This window comes from Heteronotia binoei, chromosome 20, assembly GCF_032191835.1.
Source record: "Heteronotia binoei isolate CCM8104 ecotype False Entrance Well chromosome 20, APGP_CSIRO_Hbin_v1, whole genome shotgun sequence".
NCBI classification, from domain to species: Eukaryota; Metazoa; Chordata; class Lepidosauria; order Squamata; family Gekkonidae; genus Heteronotia; species Heteronotia binoei.
In genome coordinates, this window is record NC_083242.1 from 24,375,589 (window position 1) to 24,390,810 (window position 15,222).

General features: G+C 44.8%; 1 protein-coding gene across 1 annotated transcript in view; it reads left to right on the forward strand.

The window, feature by feature from the left end:
- Positions 1–623: 623 nt before the first annotated feature.
- CYTH3 (cytohesin 3) overlaps positions 624–15,222 on the forward strand; it is a 93,217-nt gene continuing 78,618 nt past the window's right edge. Inside the window, exon 1 of the mRNA XM_060260495.1 lies at positions 624–792. Within this exon, the coding sequence (XP_060116478.1) occupies positions 768–792 (25 nt within the window). The 5' untranslated portion in view covers positions 624–767. The remainder of the gene's footprint in view (positions 793–15,222) is intronic.

Genomic DNA, 15,222 nt, shown 5'->3' on the forward strand with positions numbered 1-15,222 from the left:
TTGCTATGAAATCCCCGGGGCTGGATGGAGGTTTGACCTCCTTTCTGGCTTGGCTGATGAAGGTCCCCTGTGCAAGCAACAGTTGTTTCCGACTCTGGGGTGACATTGCTTTCACGTTTTCACAGCAGGCTTTTTACAGGGTGGTTTGCCATTGCCTTCCCCAGTCATCTACGCTTTCCCCCGAAGCAAGCTGTGTACTCATTTCACCGACCTTGGAAGGAAGGCCGAGTCAACCTCGAGACGGCTACCTGAAAACCCAGCTTCCACCGGGGATCGAACTCAGGTCGTGAGCAGAGCTTAGGACGGGCAGTACTGCAGCTTTAACACTCTGCGCCACGAGGCTCGCATTGCCATTAAATGGCAGGGCAGGCAGGAAACTTTGAGGTGGACATGCAGCCGGGAGGACGAATCCTTAGTCATTGTTATGAAATCCCCGGGGCTGGATGGAGCAGCGGGTTGACCTCCTTTCTGGCTTGGCTGGCCAAGGCCGCTGTTTGGGCCCTCTGGCCCGGACGGGCCCTCCCGCCTGCCTGCCTGCGGCCTCCTCCCTCCCCTCAGCCCGGCTCGTGTTTTCCTCCTGTTCGGCGCGGGTCACATGAGAAGAGGCGGGCGGGCGGGCGGGCCGAGGCGGCGGCTGAAGCCGAGGCAAAGGCGGAGCTGGCCGGCTCTTTCTGAGGAGGAGGAAGGCGGCAGGGAGCCCGGTGAGAGCGGGCCAACCGCTTCGGCGGGCATTTGGCCTCAGGAGCCAGTCCAGCGACGCCGGCACCATGGACGACGAAGGCGGCGGGAGCGGTGAGTCGGCGGGGCGGGGAGGGACGGGAGACCCCGGGAACGAGAGCCCGGGAAGGCTCTCCAGGACCTGTGCTGTGGATTTTCTTTTAAAACTGTTCAGATGCTGTCTGGAGGTGGAAGCGTGTTTTAAAGAGCTACTGTCTGTAAATATTGTGGACGCCTTTGGCGCTTTTGGGCTTTATTATTTTTTTTTTAAAAGGGAAACTTGTGTGTTCAGTGACTGCCCTGCAATATTGCCTTTTCTAAAAGGCTATCAAAGGATATTGTTGATGTCGAGGAGCTGGCGTCTTTTAAAGCTCTGTGAAACTTTTGGGGTTGGCAGGCTGCCTAGGAACATTGCTGACGTGCGTTGAGCATATTTAAATCCCACTGTTCTTCCAAGGAGCTTCTCTCTCCTCCTCTTTTATCCTCACAACAACCCTGTGAGGGAAATCAGGCTGAGAGTGACTGGACCAACGTCGTTAACTCCCAACAAATGAGTGCCTGGATCTGGATCTGCCTAGTCCTAGACCAATACTCCGGTCTCTAACACAACGCTGTTTAGAAATGTTGCATGATCTCCGCGCTAAACAATTAATACTATTTTACTTTTTTCTGTTTTTAAATTGTGTGTGCCTACTGAGTGAAACTCAACTCTTATTTCCCCACTTCTTGCCTCTAAACATCTGGAGTACCGTAAATCTTTTATGCCAACACTTGTTTGCTTCCTGTGCACCCATGAAGCGTATTTGAGCTGAAGACCTGCCTGGCACAATGCCCATCTTTGGTACCTGTCTGAGGAATGGTCAGGAGTTTTGTCCTGTTCTGTCCGTGGTCTTGTCGATGACGCGTTCCATAAGTTTGAAGTCACGTCTGTACGCTTCATGTGCCAGTCTGTTTCTTTCTTGTGTGCTTGCCACCACTCATGTGGATTCAGAGTCCTCGCTACACCCATTGAAATAGGGGTGTTTTTATAAAAAGTCCCTTTCTTTGAACCCTGTCATTAATGTCAGACTGACATTTGGTTCATCGTTTAATCTGAGTCCATTCGATAGCTAGTCTAAACAAATTTCCTGGTATTTTAGAGGCTCTCTGTTCCTAGAGAGCCAGTTTGGTGTAGTGGTTAGGAACATGAACTCTGATCTGATTTCCCCACTCCTTCACATGCACCTGCTGATATGACGAGTTCTTTCAGAGCTGTTCTCTCAAGAGCAATCCTCGAAAGATGTGATGTGAATAGTATATTGTACATGGCCATTGGCCGTTACAATATAAAAGCATATTATGAAGAACACAATATAGAATTTACATTCAAAATACCACGCTTAAAAACCGAGTCTTCGGGTTAAAACTGTACGGCGCTTCTAAAATTTCAAGAATACAACATTTAAAATAATTAATATTAACTATGTTGAACTCTAAAGCTCAGTGTGATGCATTACTAGGAGCTACCTTGGATCTAACTTTTCTAGCTGCAAGTGCAAAGATTCTAGCTGCGTGAAACCAAAGGATTCATATCTGACAGTAGGAAAACCAACTTTTCATTGTCAGGTAACTTATGTACTTGGCTTAAATTCCAGATAGAAATCCGCTTCTTAGGTCTGAATATAAAGGGCAAACTATTATATAATGGTAGAGATCTTCCACTGCAGTTCCACATATACATATACATTGCTCCTGTGGTTTCTTGGTGTATCTTCCATGCAGCAGTGCTGTGGGCATGGTCTGAAAACGGACTGCAGTAAATACCGCTCTTAGGCTATGAACTGCAGTATCTGACAAGTAAGAGGATCTTAAATGGTCTTTTTTTTAATCTTATGATACCATGGTGCAAATTTTGACTGGGTTATCAATGTGTTATCTAGTAATGTAATGCAGGGAGGATCTAAGTAAGTCGTCGGGCACAGTATATTGTGAGATGGTGTTATAAAATTCAGCACAAGGCTTGTTATTGCTTAATAAAACAGAGTAGCTTATTTTACTAAGAGTTTCTTTTGGAAGCTGTTGAAATTTCAGCTGTGATTTCAAGATTGCTGTGTGAACTCGAGCCCTAAGTGATGGTATACCTAATTCTGCTCTCATTAAGGCCGCAGGCGATCCTTTAGACAAAAGCAATAGCTGCCTCAAAAATTAGTTTTGCACAGTCTCTAAGCTGGTCAAAATTTGTTCCTTCCACCTCCAGCATTCTATTCCATGCAATACATGAGGAGCTAAAAATGGTAAAGGTAGTCCCTCTGTGCAAGCACCAATCGTTTTCGACTCTGGGGTGATGTTGGGTACTCATTTTACCAACCTCGGATGGATGGAAGTGAGTCAACCTGGAGCCAGCTACCTGAACCAGCTTCCGCTGGGATCGAACTCAGGTCGTGAGCAGAGGGCTCCAACTGCAGTACTGCAGCTTTACCACTCTGTGCCGTGGGGGTCTACATGAGGAACTACTTTGGTACTAAAGAGTTTAACAGCAGGAACTATTAGGAAACCCCCTTTGGGTTGGTAAAATCTCAGGATTACTCCTGATAGTTTATATTTGCATTTGATTTAATGGAGGCAACATGGGCGTTCCAGTTCAGTGTTTCACCCAGGTATTTGTATATCTTACACTTTTCTATTGGAACGCCATGGATGTTCCAGATATATTTTTTAGGTCTTTTCTGAATGACCACCACCTTGGTTTTGGAGTAGTTGATAGATAATCTCTCCTCTTTACAGTAATCTCCCAAACTAACTAGAAGTCTCTTCAGACCAATTCTCATTAGGGAAAAGTCCTCAAAAGAAGTCTCTCAGCTCCACCTATCTCACAGTTGTAGGGAGGGGAAGGGAAAGGAGGTTGTAAGCCACTCTGGATGAAGGGCGGGGTATAAATACAACTTTATGTCTCTAAGAAACGACCTGCTGATGCTGTCTTTTGTTGATTACGAACAATAAGGTCATAAGTGGATGGAGTCACACTGGTAGTTGATTCCTTTTTTTTAAAAAAGCACTTTTGTCTGGCGAATCACCAGAATTTGAACCTGAGTTTGTGATTTGATATGACTACTCAGGACAGTCACAAAAGGTTAACAACAAATTAAATGAACGCAAAGGCTTAAAAAAGTAACAATTACATCTGTTTTTCTTTTCTAAATCTGTTCTGTTGCTGAAAGATCTTTAGAAAGTTTTGGGGGAAAGAATAAAGAATATAGTTAACTAATAAATGATGATGAACTTGAGATCTGGCAAGTTCTTCTGCTGATGGAACCTTGTAATGTCCATAGAAAACAGGTGGTTGGCTCTCCTTCCCTGGAGGTTTTTAAACAGAGGCTAGATGACCATCTGACAGTAGTGTGGATACTGTGAATTTAGGGGGCGGTATTTGTGAATTTCCTGCATTGTGCAGTGGATTGGACTAGATGACCCTGGAGGTCCCTTCCAACTCTATGATTCTATGAAAATTTGTGCAAATTCTTATGGATCCAGCTGGTAGCAGTTCTAGTTAGGTCCAAAAATGTTATTTTTTTAATCTGTTGGATAATAGTCTTTATTTTGGCTTATGAGGTTAAAAAGGCATGTAAGGATAAAGGGTTTCTTAGTATTTTTTAAAAGGATGTGTTGAGTCTCTTCTTTTAGGTGTTGCAACAGTTGGAATCTTGAACATTTTAATGTGGTTTATGTTAAAATTGGAATGCTTAGTCCGTATTTTCAACCTCATGCACTTTGGAGACAAGGTTTTTGTTTTCCTTCCAACTTTACTTATCTTTGCATTTTTTTAAAACGCGTGATGTGTTTTCATTCTGTAGACCAGAGATTCTCAAATTTAGTTGCATTGACCTAAAAAACCCCAAAACCCCCAAAGTGAAATCATATTGCGAGTAGTCTTTCCTGCAGCTGGGAAGGAAGGGCTCTGCCAATTCCCTTGTTACAAAGGAATTGAAAATACAGTTTCCTTTTTTGTCCTTCATTTACAATATGAAGAAGTGGGAACATATCCAATTATACATATAAATTCAACCTCATCATGCTGATTGCTGATGAATGTGGACAAAATCTGTATATTTCTTCTTTTTTTCTGATAGCCGTGCACATGAATGCGCACTTCTTGATATTCATAGTGCCCTTAAATGTGCAGTGACTTCAGAGATTGTTGTGCCTCAGAGAAAATATGCCAGAACTGCTGGAACCCAGATCTCTGCACATGTGTGTTTTGTTGGATTTCCCTGCTCCTATGGAAATGAGTTGAAAGGCAGTGTGTTCACGCTGCTGGCAATCTTGCATTGGATGACACGCAAATTTGCGAGGCATTCTTGCAAAAGACCTGACCTAACTTTCATATAGGATGGACCAGCGAGGGTGGTTTGGCATGTGGTGACCTGGTTTGGTTTTGTGTCAGGTTTCTTGTAAATGTAAATGAATATTCGGTGAAAACAGGAAAACAGCAAAGAATATATCAAAATACATTAATTCTCAGTAAGCTAGCCTAGTCTCAGAAGCTCAGCAGGGTAGGGTTGCCAGGTCCCCCCTGGCCACTGGTGGAGGATGGAGGGCAGGGTCAGCCTTGATTAATACTTGGAGTGGAGACTACCAAGGAAGTGCAGAGATGCCCAGCACAGGCAACTACCTGTGTAAACTACCTGTGTTGTATAATTATTCTATGAATGCTGTTAGCCGCCCTGAGCCTGCCTCGGCGGGGAGGGCGGGATATAAATAAAATTTATTATTATATTATTATTGTGTTTGTCTCTTGCCTTGAAAACCCTGTGGGTTTGACGTGTTGCCCTACCCAAAGAAAAGAGGGAGAGAAAGAAAGGCCAAGATGTGAATGTTTGGGGCCCAAATATGTAAGCGGCCGGCTTACTCTCAGCAAACAGACATAAAACTCTTTAAAAGGCGGTTATTTTTTCCTTTCAGACTAGAAATGCCTTGGAAATAGCTAGTAATTTAAGTAAGTATTGTGGATAGGGTTGCTAAGTCCAATTCAGAAAATATCTGGGGACTTTGGGGTGGAGCCGGGAGACTTTCCCATTCCAAAGAAATAATAAAAATTCAGCAGTGCAGTTCCCCTGAATACAGTCTTAATTTCTTCCTCCTCTGAAAGGAATGCATAACAAATAGGACTGGGCTCTCTCTCTTCCTCTCTCTCACACTCACTGGGAAGAGCCATGTGGCTCTGCCTGCTAAAGCCTCCCCCCTACCCCGCAGCTTTAGTCTCACTGAGATTTAAAGACACACACACCTTCCAAAACACTAGCAGTTTTGCAAGTTTCTAAACCTGCCAAAATTGAAAGGCACATTATGGTTGTTGGGTAGGGTTGCCAGGTCCAATTCAAGAAATATCTGGGGACTTTGGGGGGTGGAGCCAGGAGACTTTGGGGGTGGAGCCAGGAGCAAGGGTGTGACAAGCATAGGGAGTTCTGGCCATCACATTTAAAGGGACTGCACACCTTTCAAATGCTTTCCCTCCATTGGAAATAATGGATAAGGGCACCTTCTTTGGGGGCTCATAGAATTGGACCCCCTAATCCAATCCCTTTGCAACTTGGAAGGTATTTTGCAGAGAGACTCCAGATGCTATGCTGAAAATATGTTGCTAATGTTAGGAAAGCAAGCTTTTTTTTAACCCCAAACCTGAACTCATGACAGCATCAGGGGGGTAGGTGTGCATTTAATTTTGGATTGCCTCTTCTCCAAGCCAGTTCAAACAACCGTTTTCAGATTTTAAAAAGACTCCAAGAGAGATCTGTCCATCAGTCTCACACATCATGTCTTGTGGACTGAGCAACCCCAACTGTTGTATACTTGTACACTGGGATGCCAAAAGATCTCATATGGGAGCCCATGAATCCTGTTTATAAAACAAAAAATTGTGTATGGCTCCAGATGTTGTGTGGGGATAGGGTTGCCAAGTCCAATTAAAGAAAAATCTGGGGACTTTGGGGGTGGAGCCAGGAGACTTTGGGGGTGGAGCCAGGAACAAGGATGTGACAAGCATAATTGAACTCCAAGGGAGTTCTGGCCATCACATTTAAAGGGACAGCGCACCTTTTTAAATGCCTTTCTTCCATAGGAAATAATTAAGGATAGGGGCACCATCTTTTGGGGCTCATAGAATTGGACCCTCTGGTCCAATCGTTTTAAAACTTGGGGGGTATTTTGGGGAGAGGCATTAGATGCTATACTAAAAATGTGGTGCCTCTACCTCAAAAAATAGCCCCCCAGAGCCCCCAATACCCACAGATCAATTCCCTATTATTCCCTATGGGAATAATAGAGGGCCCAGTAGACATTTCCCTCCACCCACGCTTTCTAAAGCGGGGGGAGGGCCTCCAAACCACGGAATCCCCTGCCCCCTCCCTCTCTAACACAAACAAATACTTACTAGATCTTCTTCCTGCAGAACTCTACTTGCTGTGAAAACGAAAGCAAAAGAAAGGGAGGGGCCGTTCTCCATGGAAACTATTACTGACCCTTTCCAATGAAGCCCTTCCTGTTTCCTGCGCAGCCTTAAAGGCATACATTTTACAAACAGATCAGGAGCTCTACAACTACATGATGCCTACACGCATGTTCTCCCCCCCTGCTTCCAGATTTTTGGAGAGCGGGGGAGGAGGCTACAAATTCGGGGTCCCCCGCCAGGGCGGGGGTGTTGGGAAGCCTATTGTTGGGGCAGGGCTTCCCACCGCCATTCAACCAAATGCAAAACTGGGGGATCTCCTGCCAGGACCTGGGGGCTGGCAAGCCTTATTGTGGTTTCTTGTAAGACTGTAAGACCCGTTTTCTTATACCTGTTTCAAGGCTATAACTGGGGGGGAGGGGCTGTGGGGGCAGCGCCACTCTGAAATCTCCTGGTCCCCTGACCCCCTCCTCTTGTTTATGTTTTGTTAACTAAATTAGCGTTCCTGAGTACCTCCTCCAGAAAAAATAAATCCTAGATATGGGCCTGACTTGTTTTAGTATAAAACCAAGTTTTTTTCACTGGATCATGTGCTTATAGGGTTGCCAATCCCCTGGTTTGGAGGCCCTCCACCCACTTCAGGATCATCAGGAAGCGGGGGGAGGGGAGGGAAATGGCTACTGGGAACTCTATTATTCCCTGTGGAGACTTATTCCCATAGGTAATAATGGAGAATTGATCTACAGGTATCTCGGGCTCTGGGTGGGCTGTTTTTCAAGGTAGAGGCACCAAATTTGCAGCATAGCATCCAGTGCCTCTCCCCAAAATATCCCCCACGTTTCAAAAAGATTGGACCAGGGGGTCCAATTCTATGAGCCACCAAAGAAGGTGCCCCTATCCTTCATTATTTCCTATGGAAAGAAGGCATTTAAAAAGGTGTGCTGTCCCTTTAAATGTGATGGCCAGAAGACCCTTGGAGTTCAATTATGCTTGTCACACCCTTGCTCCTAGCTTCTCCCCCAGTGTCTCCTGGCTCCATCCCCAAAGTCTCCTGGCTCCACCCCCAAAGTCCCCAGGTATTTCTTGAATTGGACTTGGCAACCCTATGTGCTTAAAACAATGTTATGTATGACTTCCACCAGGACCTCAGTTCTCGTTATCTCATGTATTTCACTGAGACATGCTTTCATATAATGATCTTAGGGTTGAACTGCTAATGTGTTATTTAATGTTCTGTGTTCTGGCTACAAGGATCTTTGCATTGCGCTAAACACTGCAGTGAGACTGATTTCTCTGTTGATTACCTTTGCTTGAATTCTCATCTTTTTCTGTAGCTTCAGCTGATTGATAACAGGGATTTGGTACTGCCAGTGAATATTTTGGCATCTATTGTGTCTTATAATAGTTTTGTCTTGAAGGAAGAGTACCCTCCTGAAATAAAGCACGGACTATTCTTGAATACCAATTCATGGCATAAATATGGCTTTAGTTATGTTTTATACTGCTAAAGCTTCATTGACAGCTCGCCTCATGTAAAGCCCACCCTGCAACTGGTTCATAATCTCTTTTTCAAATCAGTGGGAATTCTGCTTATGAATGAACTGTATTATTAGGACCTTTCAGTATTTTTCCTACTGAGAATTATTTTCTGTTCTTTATCCCTCCGCTTTTTAAAAAAGATGATTTTTTTTTAACAGTGATGGAAACTTGGAAAGGCGTAGACTGCAACAAGTCAGCTTCTGTAGACTTAGGTCCCCCAAATTAGTGCATCAGCCCTGGTTTGGGGAGTGACTCTTTCAAATGGGAGAAATAATCTCTAGCTCTTCCAGTTCTTTGTAGCCAGTGTTCTTTGTGAGTGCTAAATGTGGTTTGGGCACATGTCCACTCAGAAAATCCATAGCGATTGCAAATGTCACTGTTTTAATTTCTTCTAGATAGAGAAACCATAAAGGCCTCATGATAAATGTTTAGACTTTTTTAGTTGCTAAGAAGGGAACAAAGTTTGCAGTGGCTTGCAGGTGTGAAGTCAGGGGCCTGGAAGTTCATGTTTTGTGTTACAGAAGGGTGTGAATTTCAGGTAGCATTATAGAAACATTTTCTTTTCAAATTTTGTGCCTTAGACCCAGTAGAAATAGAATTAGGTGGGCAACAGCAAGCCAGCATTTAAGCAGGCCTGGCGCTAGGTTTTCCAGCGCCCCAGCCCAAATCCTCCCCCCGCCCCCTCTTTTTTCTTTTTAATCTTTTGCGCACGCATACTGCGTGACTCGATGACATCACCAGAAGTGACGCATAGCCCCCTCCCTTTCTCATCACACACAGCCCCCCCATTCTCAGCCCTCTCCTCTTTGAAGCAGGAGAGGGCCGGGCACACACCCCTCCCCCGGCCTCACTGAGGCTTGCAAAGCCTTGGCAAAGGCAAGAAGACAGCGGGCATGCTCAGAACCACCAGCTCTGATCACGTTCGCTGCCATGCTGCCTCCCCTGACTTTGCCGACGCTGGGGTGTGTGTGGCTGAGACAGGGAGCTCTGGCGAGGGTGGGGGAGTGAGCGCACTCAGAGTGCATTTGCTGCCATGCCGCCTCCCCCAACGTTGCTGATGCTGGCGGGGCATGGCAGCGGCAGGGTTGGTGGAGCGGGGTAGTGGAGCTTCGGTGAGGGTGGGGGGCAGGGAGCAAGCAAACTCCCCGGAAAGGCGTAGATCGCAAAGTCGGGAAGTTAGCGGTGCCGAATGCGTCGGGAGAGGGCCTGTGGTGCCCTAGGTGGCCACCTAGTTAGCCTACTCCCACGCGCTGGCCCTGCACTTAAGAGAAAATTATACACAGTTTTAATCAGTATTTTCATAAAATCATAAGATTTGTTCATTTTAGAAAATGCAATAATGGAAGTGCTGCAGATGATCACTGTTGTGATGTGGCTTTTAGTTACTGGAGCCTTTATACTTGGTTTCAGTAATTGTGTGTTGTGTGTTTTGTGTCTTGAGTCTAATTTCTGACATCCTCTGGAGATTTCGGATAGCTGTGTGTGTGTGTTCATGAGCTACTGCCTGATTCAAGGACAGATTATTCTGTGCCAGATGGGACTTTGATCTTATAAATGCAAAACTCCACACAGAAGGATACCAAAAAGAAAAAAAAACATATTGAATAAAAGCAGTAATTAAAGTTGTATGGGTGCTCTATCATATCATCTACAGTTTTGATTGCAAGACCTGTTGTTTTATCTTTCCATCCTTTTGGTCTCTGTATAATGCATGGACAGTTTAGTGAAACACAGCAATCCGGTTGTTGTTTCAGCCATTTAAAAATATGTTAAAAAAAAACACTGAGGCTGCTCTCTACAAATGACTTTATCCTGAGCAGTGCTAAAGGCCAAACTGCACTAGAGTAAATGCACGTAGAGAGAGTTTTCTGCAGTTTTGCATTCGTCGTCTTCTTGTCATAATACCTGTAGCTTCAGATGGAACATACCAGAGTTTGAAGGCTGAGCGGGTTACTTGTTCCGCTGACCCAATCAGGGCTTTATTTGTAGCAGGAACTCCTTTGCATATTAGGCTACACCCCCCTGATTTAGCCAATCCTCCAAGAGCTTACAGTAGTACCTGTAGGGTTGCCAATCCCCAGGTGGGGGCAGGGGATCCCTCGGTTTGGAGACCCTCCCCCTGCTTCAGGGTAATCAGAAAGCGGGGGGGGAGGGGAGGGAAATGTCTGCTGGGAACTCATGATTCCCTAAGGAGGCTTGTTCCCATAGAAAATAATGGATAATTGATTTGCGGGTATCTGGGCCTCTGGGGGCCCTGTTTTTTGAGGTAGAGGCACCAGATTTTCAGTATAGCATCCAGTGACTCTCCCCAATATACTCCCTAAGTTTCAAAAAGATTGGGCCAGGGGGTCCAATTCTATGAGCCCCCAAAGAAGGTGCCCCTATCCTTCATTATTTCCTATGGAAGGAAGGCATTTAAAAGGTGTGCTGTCCCTTGAAATGTGATGACCAGAACTCCCTTTGGAGTTCAATTATGCTTGTCACACCCTTGCTCCTGGCTCCACCCCCAACGTCCCCAGATATTTCATGAATTAGACTTGGCAACCCTAAGTACCTGTAAGAAGAACCCTATATGCTCTTGGAGGATTGGCTAGATCAGGGGTATAGCCTAATATGCAAAGGAGTTCCTGCTACAAATAAAGCCCTGGGACTAATGATGCATTCTGATCTGCAGGCAGCCAAGTGTCTTTCTAAACTGTGTTCATACAGTAATGGTTGGGTGTGTGATACAGTACGAGGAAGGTATGTGGTTCTACAAGTTACAGAAGATCAATATTTAGCAACTGCCTTGGTGACAGCCATTTATAAATGCTTCTCTGGAATGAGGCAGAATCTCTTCTAGAATAGTTGCGTGATTGAAGCCTGATGTAGAACGCACATGCAGGATCAAGGAAAAGTCTGTATCAGCAGCTTAAATTTTGTCATGTTCCATTTTTGAGCAGTGTGGACTTTCTCTTTTTCCAGAGCATTTGTTATTAATCTGTACACTGCATTCTTACTTAGCTTAGATGCTAACTGTATACTGAAATCTTTCTTTTAAAAGATCTTTTCTTTAAAAAATATTGGTCCAGCAAATTTTTGGACTGCTGTATTTCCTCTTGCTGGTTTTAGGCCCACGCAGTCTTTTAGAATGCCATGTGTTTTCCATGGTCCTCTGAGATTTATACAGAGGAAATGGCTTGACCCGTTTGGTTGCTATGAAGTAAAAACACTCTTGTTTGGGTTTTTTTTGTGAACATCTGTGTTGCATTTACTGGATTCCTTTTTGGAGGTTTGTAAAACCTATAGCATGATTCCAGAGTTTGTTAAAATACATTTCAGGGCATAAAGCAGTATTAAACCACTTCTTTATTTATTTACTTCATTTACACCCCGGCTTTCTCCTCAATTGGAGACCTGAAGTGGGGTTATATCCTCTCTTCCATTTTATCCTCACAATAATCCTGTGAGGGAGAGAGTGTGTATGACCAGGCCCAAGTTTCCATGACAGAGTTGGGATTCAAGCCTGAGTCAGATTCTCCAATCAATGCCTCACACTGGCTCTCAAATTAGTTATCCAAATTGTATTCACAGAAATGTTACACAACATTCCTCCTTTAACACAGCTTCTTTAATTAAATATCTGCTCAGGATATCTAAAGATGCAGCTTTAACTATGGAGGAGAAGAGGAAGAGGAGGAGGAGGAAATTGGATTTATACCTCATTTTTCACTTGGAGTCTCAGAGTGGCTTACATCTCCTTTCCCTTCCTCTCGCCACAACAGAAACCCTGTGAAGTAGGTGCAGCTGAGAGAGCTCTCTCAGATCTGCTCTTCAGAGGAACAGCTCCGAGAGAGTTATGACTGACCCAAGGTCATACCTGCAGGTGACTGTTGTGGGGGAGAAGATATAGGAGATTGTAAGCCTCTCTGATTCAGAGAGAAGGGCAGGGTATAAATCTGCAGTCTTCTTCTTCAGGGATCACTGATTTAAAATATTTATATCCCACCATATCTCTTTAGATATAGAGCCAGTTTGGTGTAGTGGTTAAGTGTGCGGACTCTTATCTGGGAGAACCGGGTTTGATTCCCCACTCCTCCACTTGCACCTGCTAGCATGGCCTTGGGTCAGCCACAGCTCTGGCAGAGGTTGTCCTTGAAAGGGCAGCTGCTGTGAGAGCCCTCTCCAGCCCCACCCACCTCACAGGGTGTCTGTTGTGGGGGAGGAAGGTAAAGGAGATTGTGAGCCGCTCTGAGACTCTTCGGAGTGGAGGGCGGGATAGAAATCCAATATCTTCTTCTTCTTCTTCTTCTAAATGCAAGGTGGCTAGAAAAGCAGGACAAGGTTAAGGCAGGGCAGCAATGGTGTTGTCTTGCAATTTTTGTTGGATCTTCATTGTGGTCTCTGTGCAGTCCCATGCATGGGGTCTTGCGCCTAGCAACAGTCCCCACCTTGGAGTCTCCAGTAACTCACTGTGAGCTTCTTTTTGGCGCACTTTCCAGCTCACTCTGGGGAGCAGGCATTGACTGCGCATGCCTCTTCTACTCAGTTTCTTCTTAACCACCACTTAAACAACACCTCCCTTGCTGCGTTCCCTCTTCTCAGCTCGTCTTTTCTTCTCCTCTGTGGTATTATTGTTTAAATATTCTTCTTCTTTTCTTCTTGTGATTGTCTTCTTCATTATTTCCTCCTAAATAAAAAAAGCCTAAAGTCTGTATTTTTCTTTCCTTTTGCCTTCCCTCACACTTCGCCCTCCCGGTTTGGTGTAGAGAGCCAGTTTGGTGTAATGGTTAAGTGTACGGACTCTTATCGGAGAACCGGGTTTGATTCCCCACTCCTCCACTTACAGCTGCTGGAATGGCCTTGGGCCAGCCATAGCTCTCGCAAGAGTTGTCCTTGAAAGGGTAGCTGCTGTGAGAGCTCTCTTTAGCCCCACCCACCTCACAGGGTGTCTGTTGTGGGGAAGGAAGATAAATGAGATTGTGAGCCGCTCTGAGACTCTGAGATTCAGAGTGGAGGGTGGGATGTAAATCCAATATCTTCTTCTCCCCCACCCTGGCATGGAGCTTATGGAAGGGAAAACAACTTTTAAGACGTGCCAAAAGATGCAGGGCCAAAATTCCGATGACCAATGGCCGTTCTTATTGTCTCTTTTGCTTGGGTGAAGCCCACTGAGTGGATTTCTATTCTCACTGTGCCAGTTTTGGCAAACAAGTGCGTAAAAACAAGCCACCTGGGTCAGTAAGCAACAGAACAACACTGTCCATCATGTTGTCTCTTGTTCCTCAAGAGGCTTTGCTACATGCAAAGATGGCCATGATAAAGGACAAAATTGGTAGGAACCAAACAGAAGCAGAAGAGATCAGGAAGAGGTAGCAAGAATACACAGAAGAATTATACAAGAAGGATCTCAATGTCCTTGACAACCATGATGGTGAAATCACTGACCTTGAGCCAGACATCCTGGAGTGTGAAGTCAAATGGGCCTTAGAAAGCATTACTAACAACAAAGCGAGTGGAGATGACGATATCCCAGTTGAGCTATTCAGAGTCCTAAAAGATGATGCTGTTAAAGTGATGCACACATTATGTCAACAAATTTGGAAAATGCAACAGTGGCCACAGGATTGGAAAAGGTCAGTTTATATTCCAGTCCCAAAGATGGGTACTGCCAAGGAATGTTCAAACTGTCGCACCATTGCACTCATTTCACACGCCAGCAAGGTCATGTTAAAGATCCTACAAGCTAGACTTCAGGAGTATGTTGATCAGGAACTACCAGGAGTTCAAGCTGGGTTTTGTAGAGGAACTAGAGATCAATTTGCCAACATTCGCTGGATTATGGAGAAAGCACGAGAGTATCAGAAAAAGTCTATTTCTGTTTCATTGACTACACTAAAGCCTTTGATGGTGTGGATCACAACAAATTGTGGTAAGTCCTTAAAGAGGTGGGAGTACCAGACCACCTCACATATCTCCTGAGAAACCTGTATAAGGGTCAAGAAGCAACTGTCAGAACGGAATATGGAACAACTGATTGGTTTAGAAGAAGAAAAGGAGTTTGACAAGGATGTATATTGTCACCCTGCTTATTTAATTTATATGCAGAGTACATCATGCGGAACGCTGGCCTGGATGAAGCAGAAGCCGGAATTAAGATTGCCAGGAAAAACATCAACAACCTCAGATATGCAGATGATACCACTCTAATTGCAGAAAGTGAGGAGGACCTAAAGAACCTCTTGTTGAGGGTGAAAGAGGAGAGCACAAAAGTAGACTTGAAACTCAACATCAAAAAACTAAGATCATGGCATCTGGCCCCATCACACCTTGGTATATAGAAGGGGAAGACATGGAAATAGTGACAGACTTCACATTTCTGGGATCCAAGATCACTGCAGACGGTGACTGTAGCCATGAAATTAAAAGACGTTTGCTCCTTAGGAGGACAGCTATGGCGAACCTGGTCAGTATAATAAAAAGTAGAGACATCACCCTGCCAACAAAAGTCCGTATAGTCAAAGCGATGGTATTCCCAGTAGTAATGTACCACTGTGAGAGCTTGA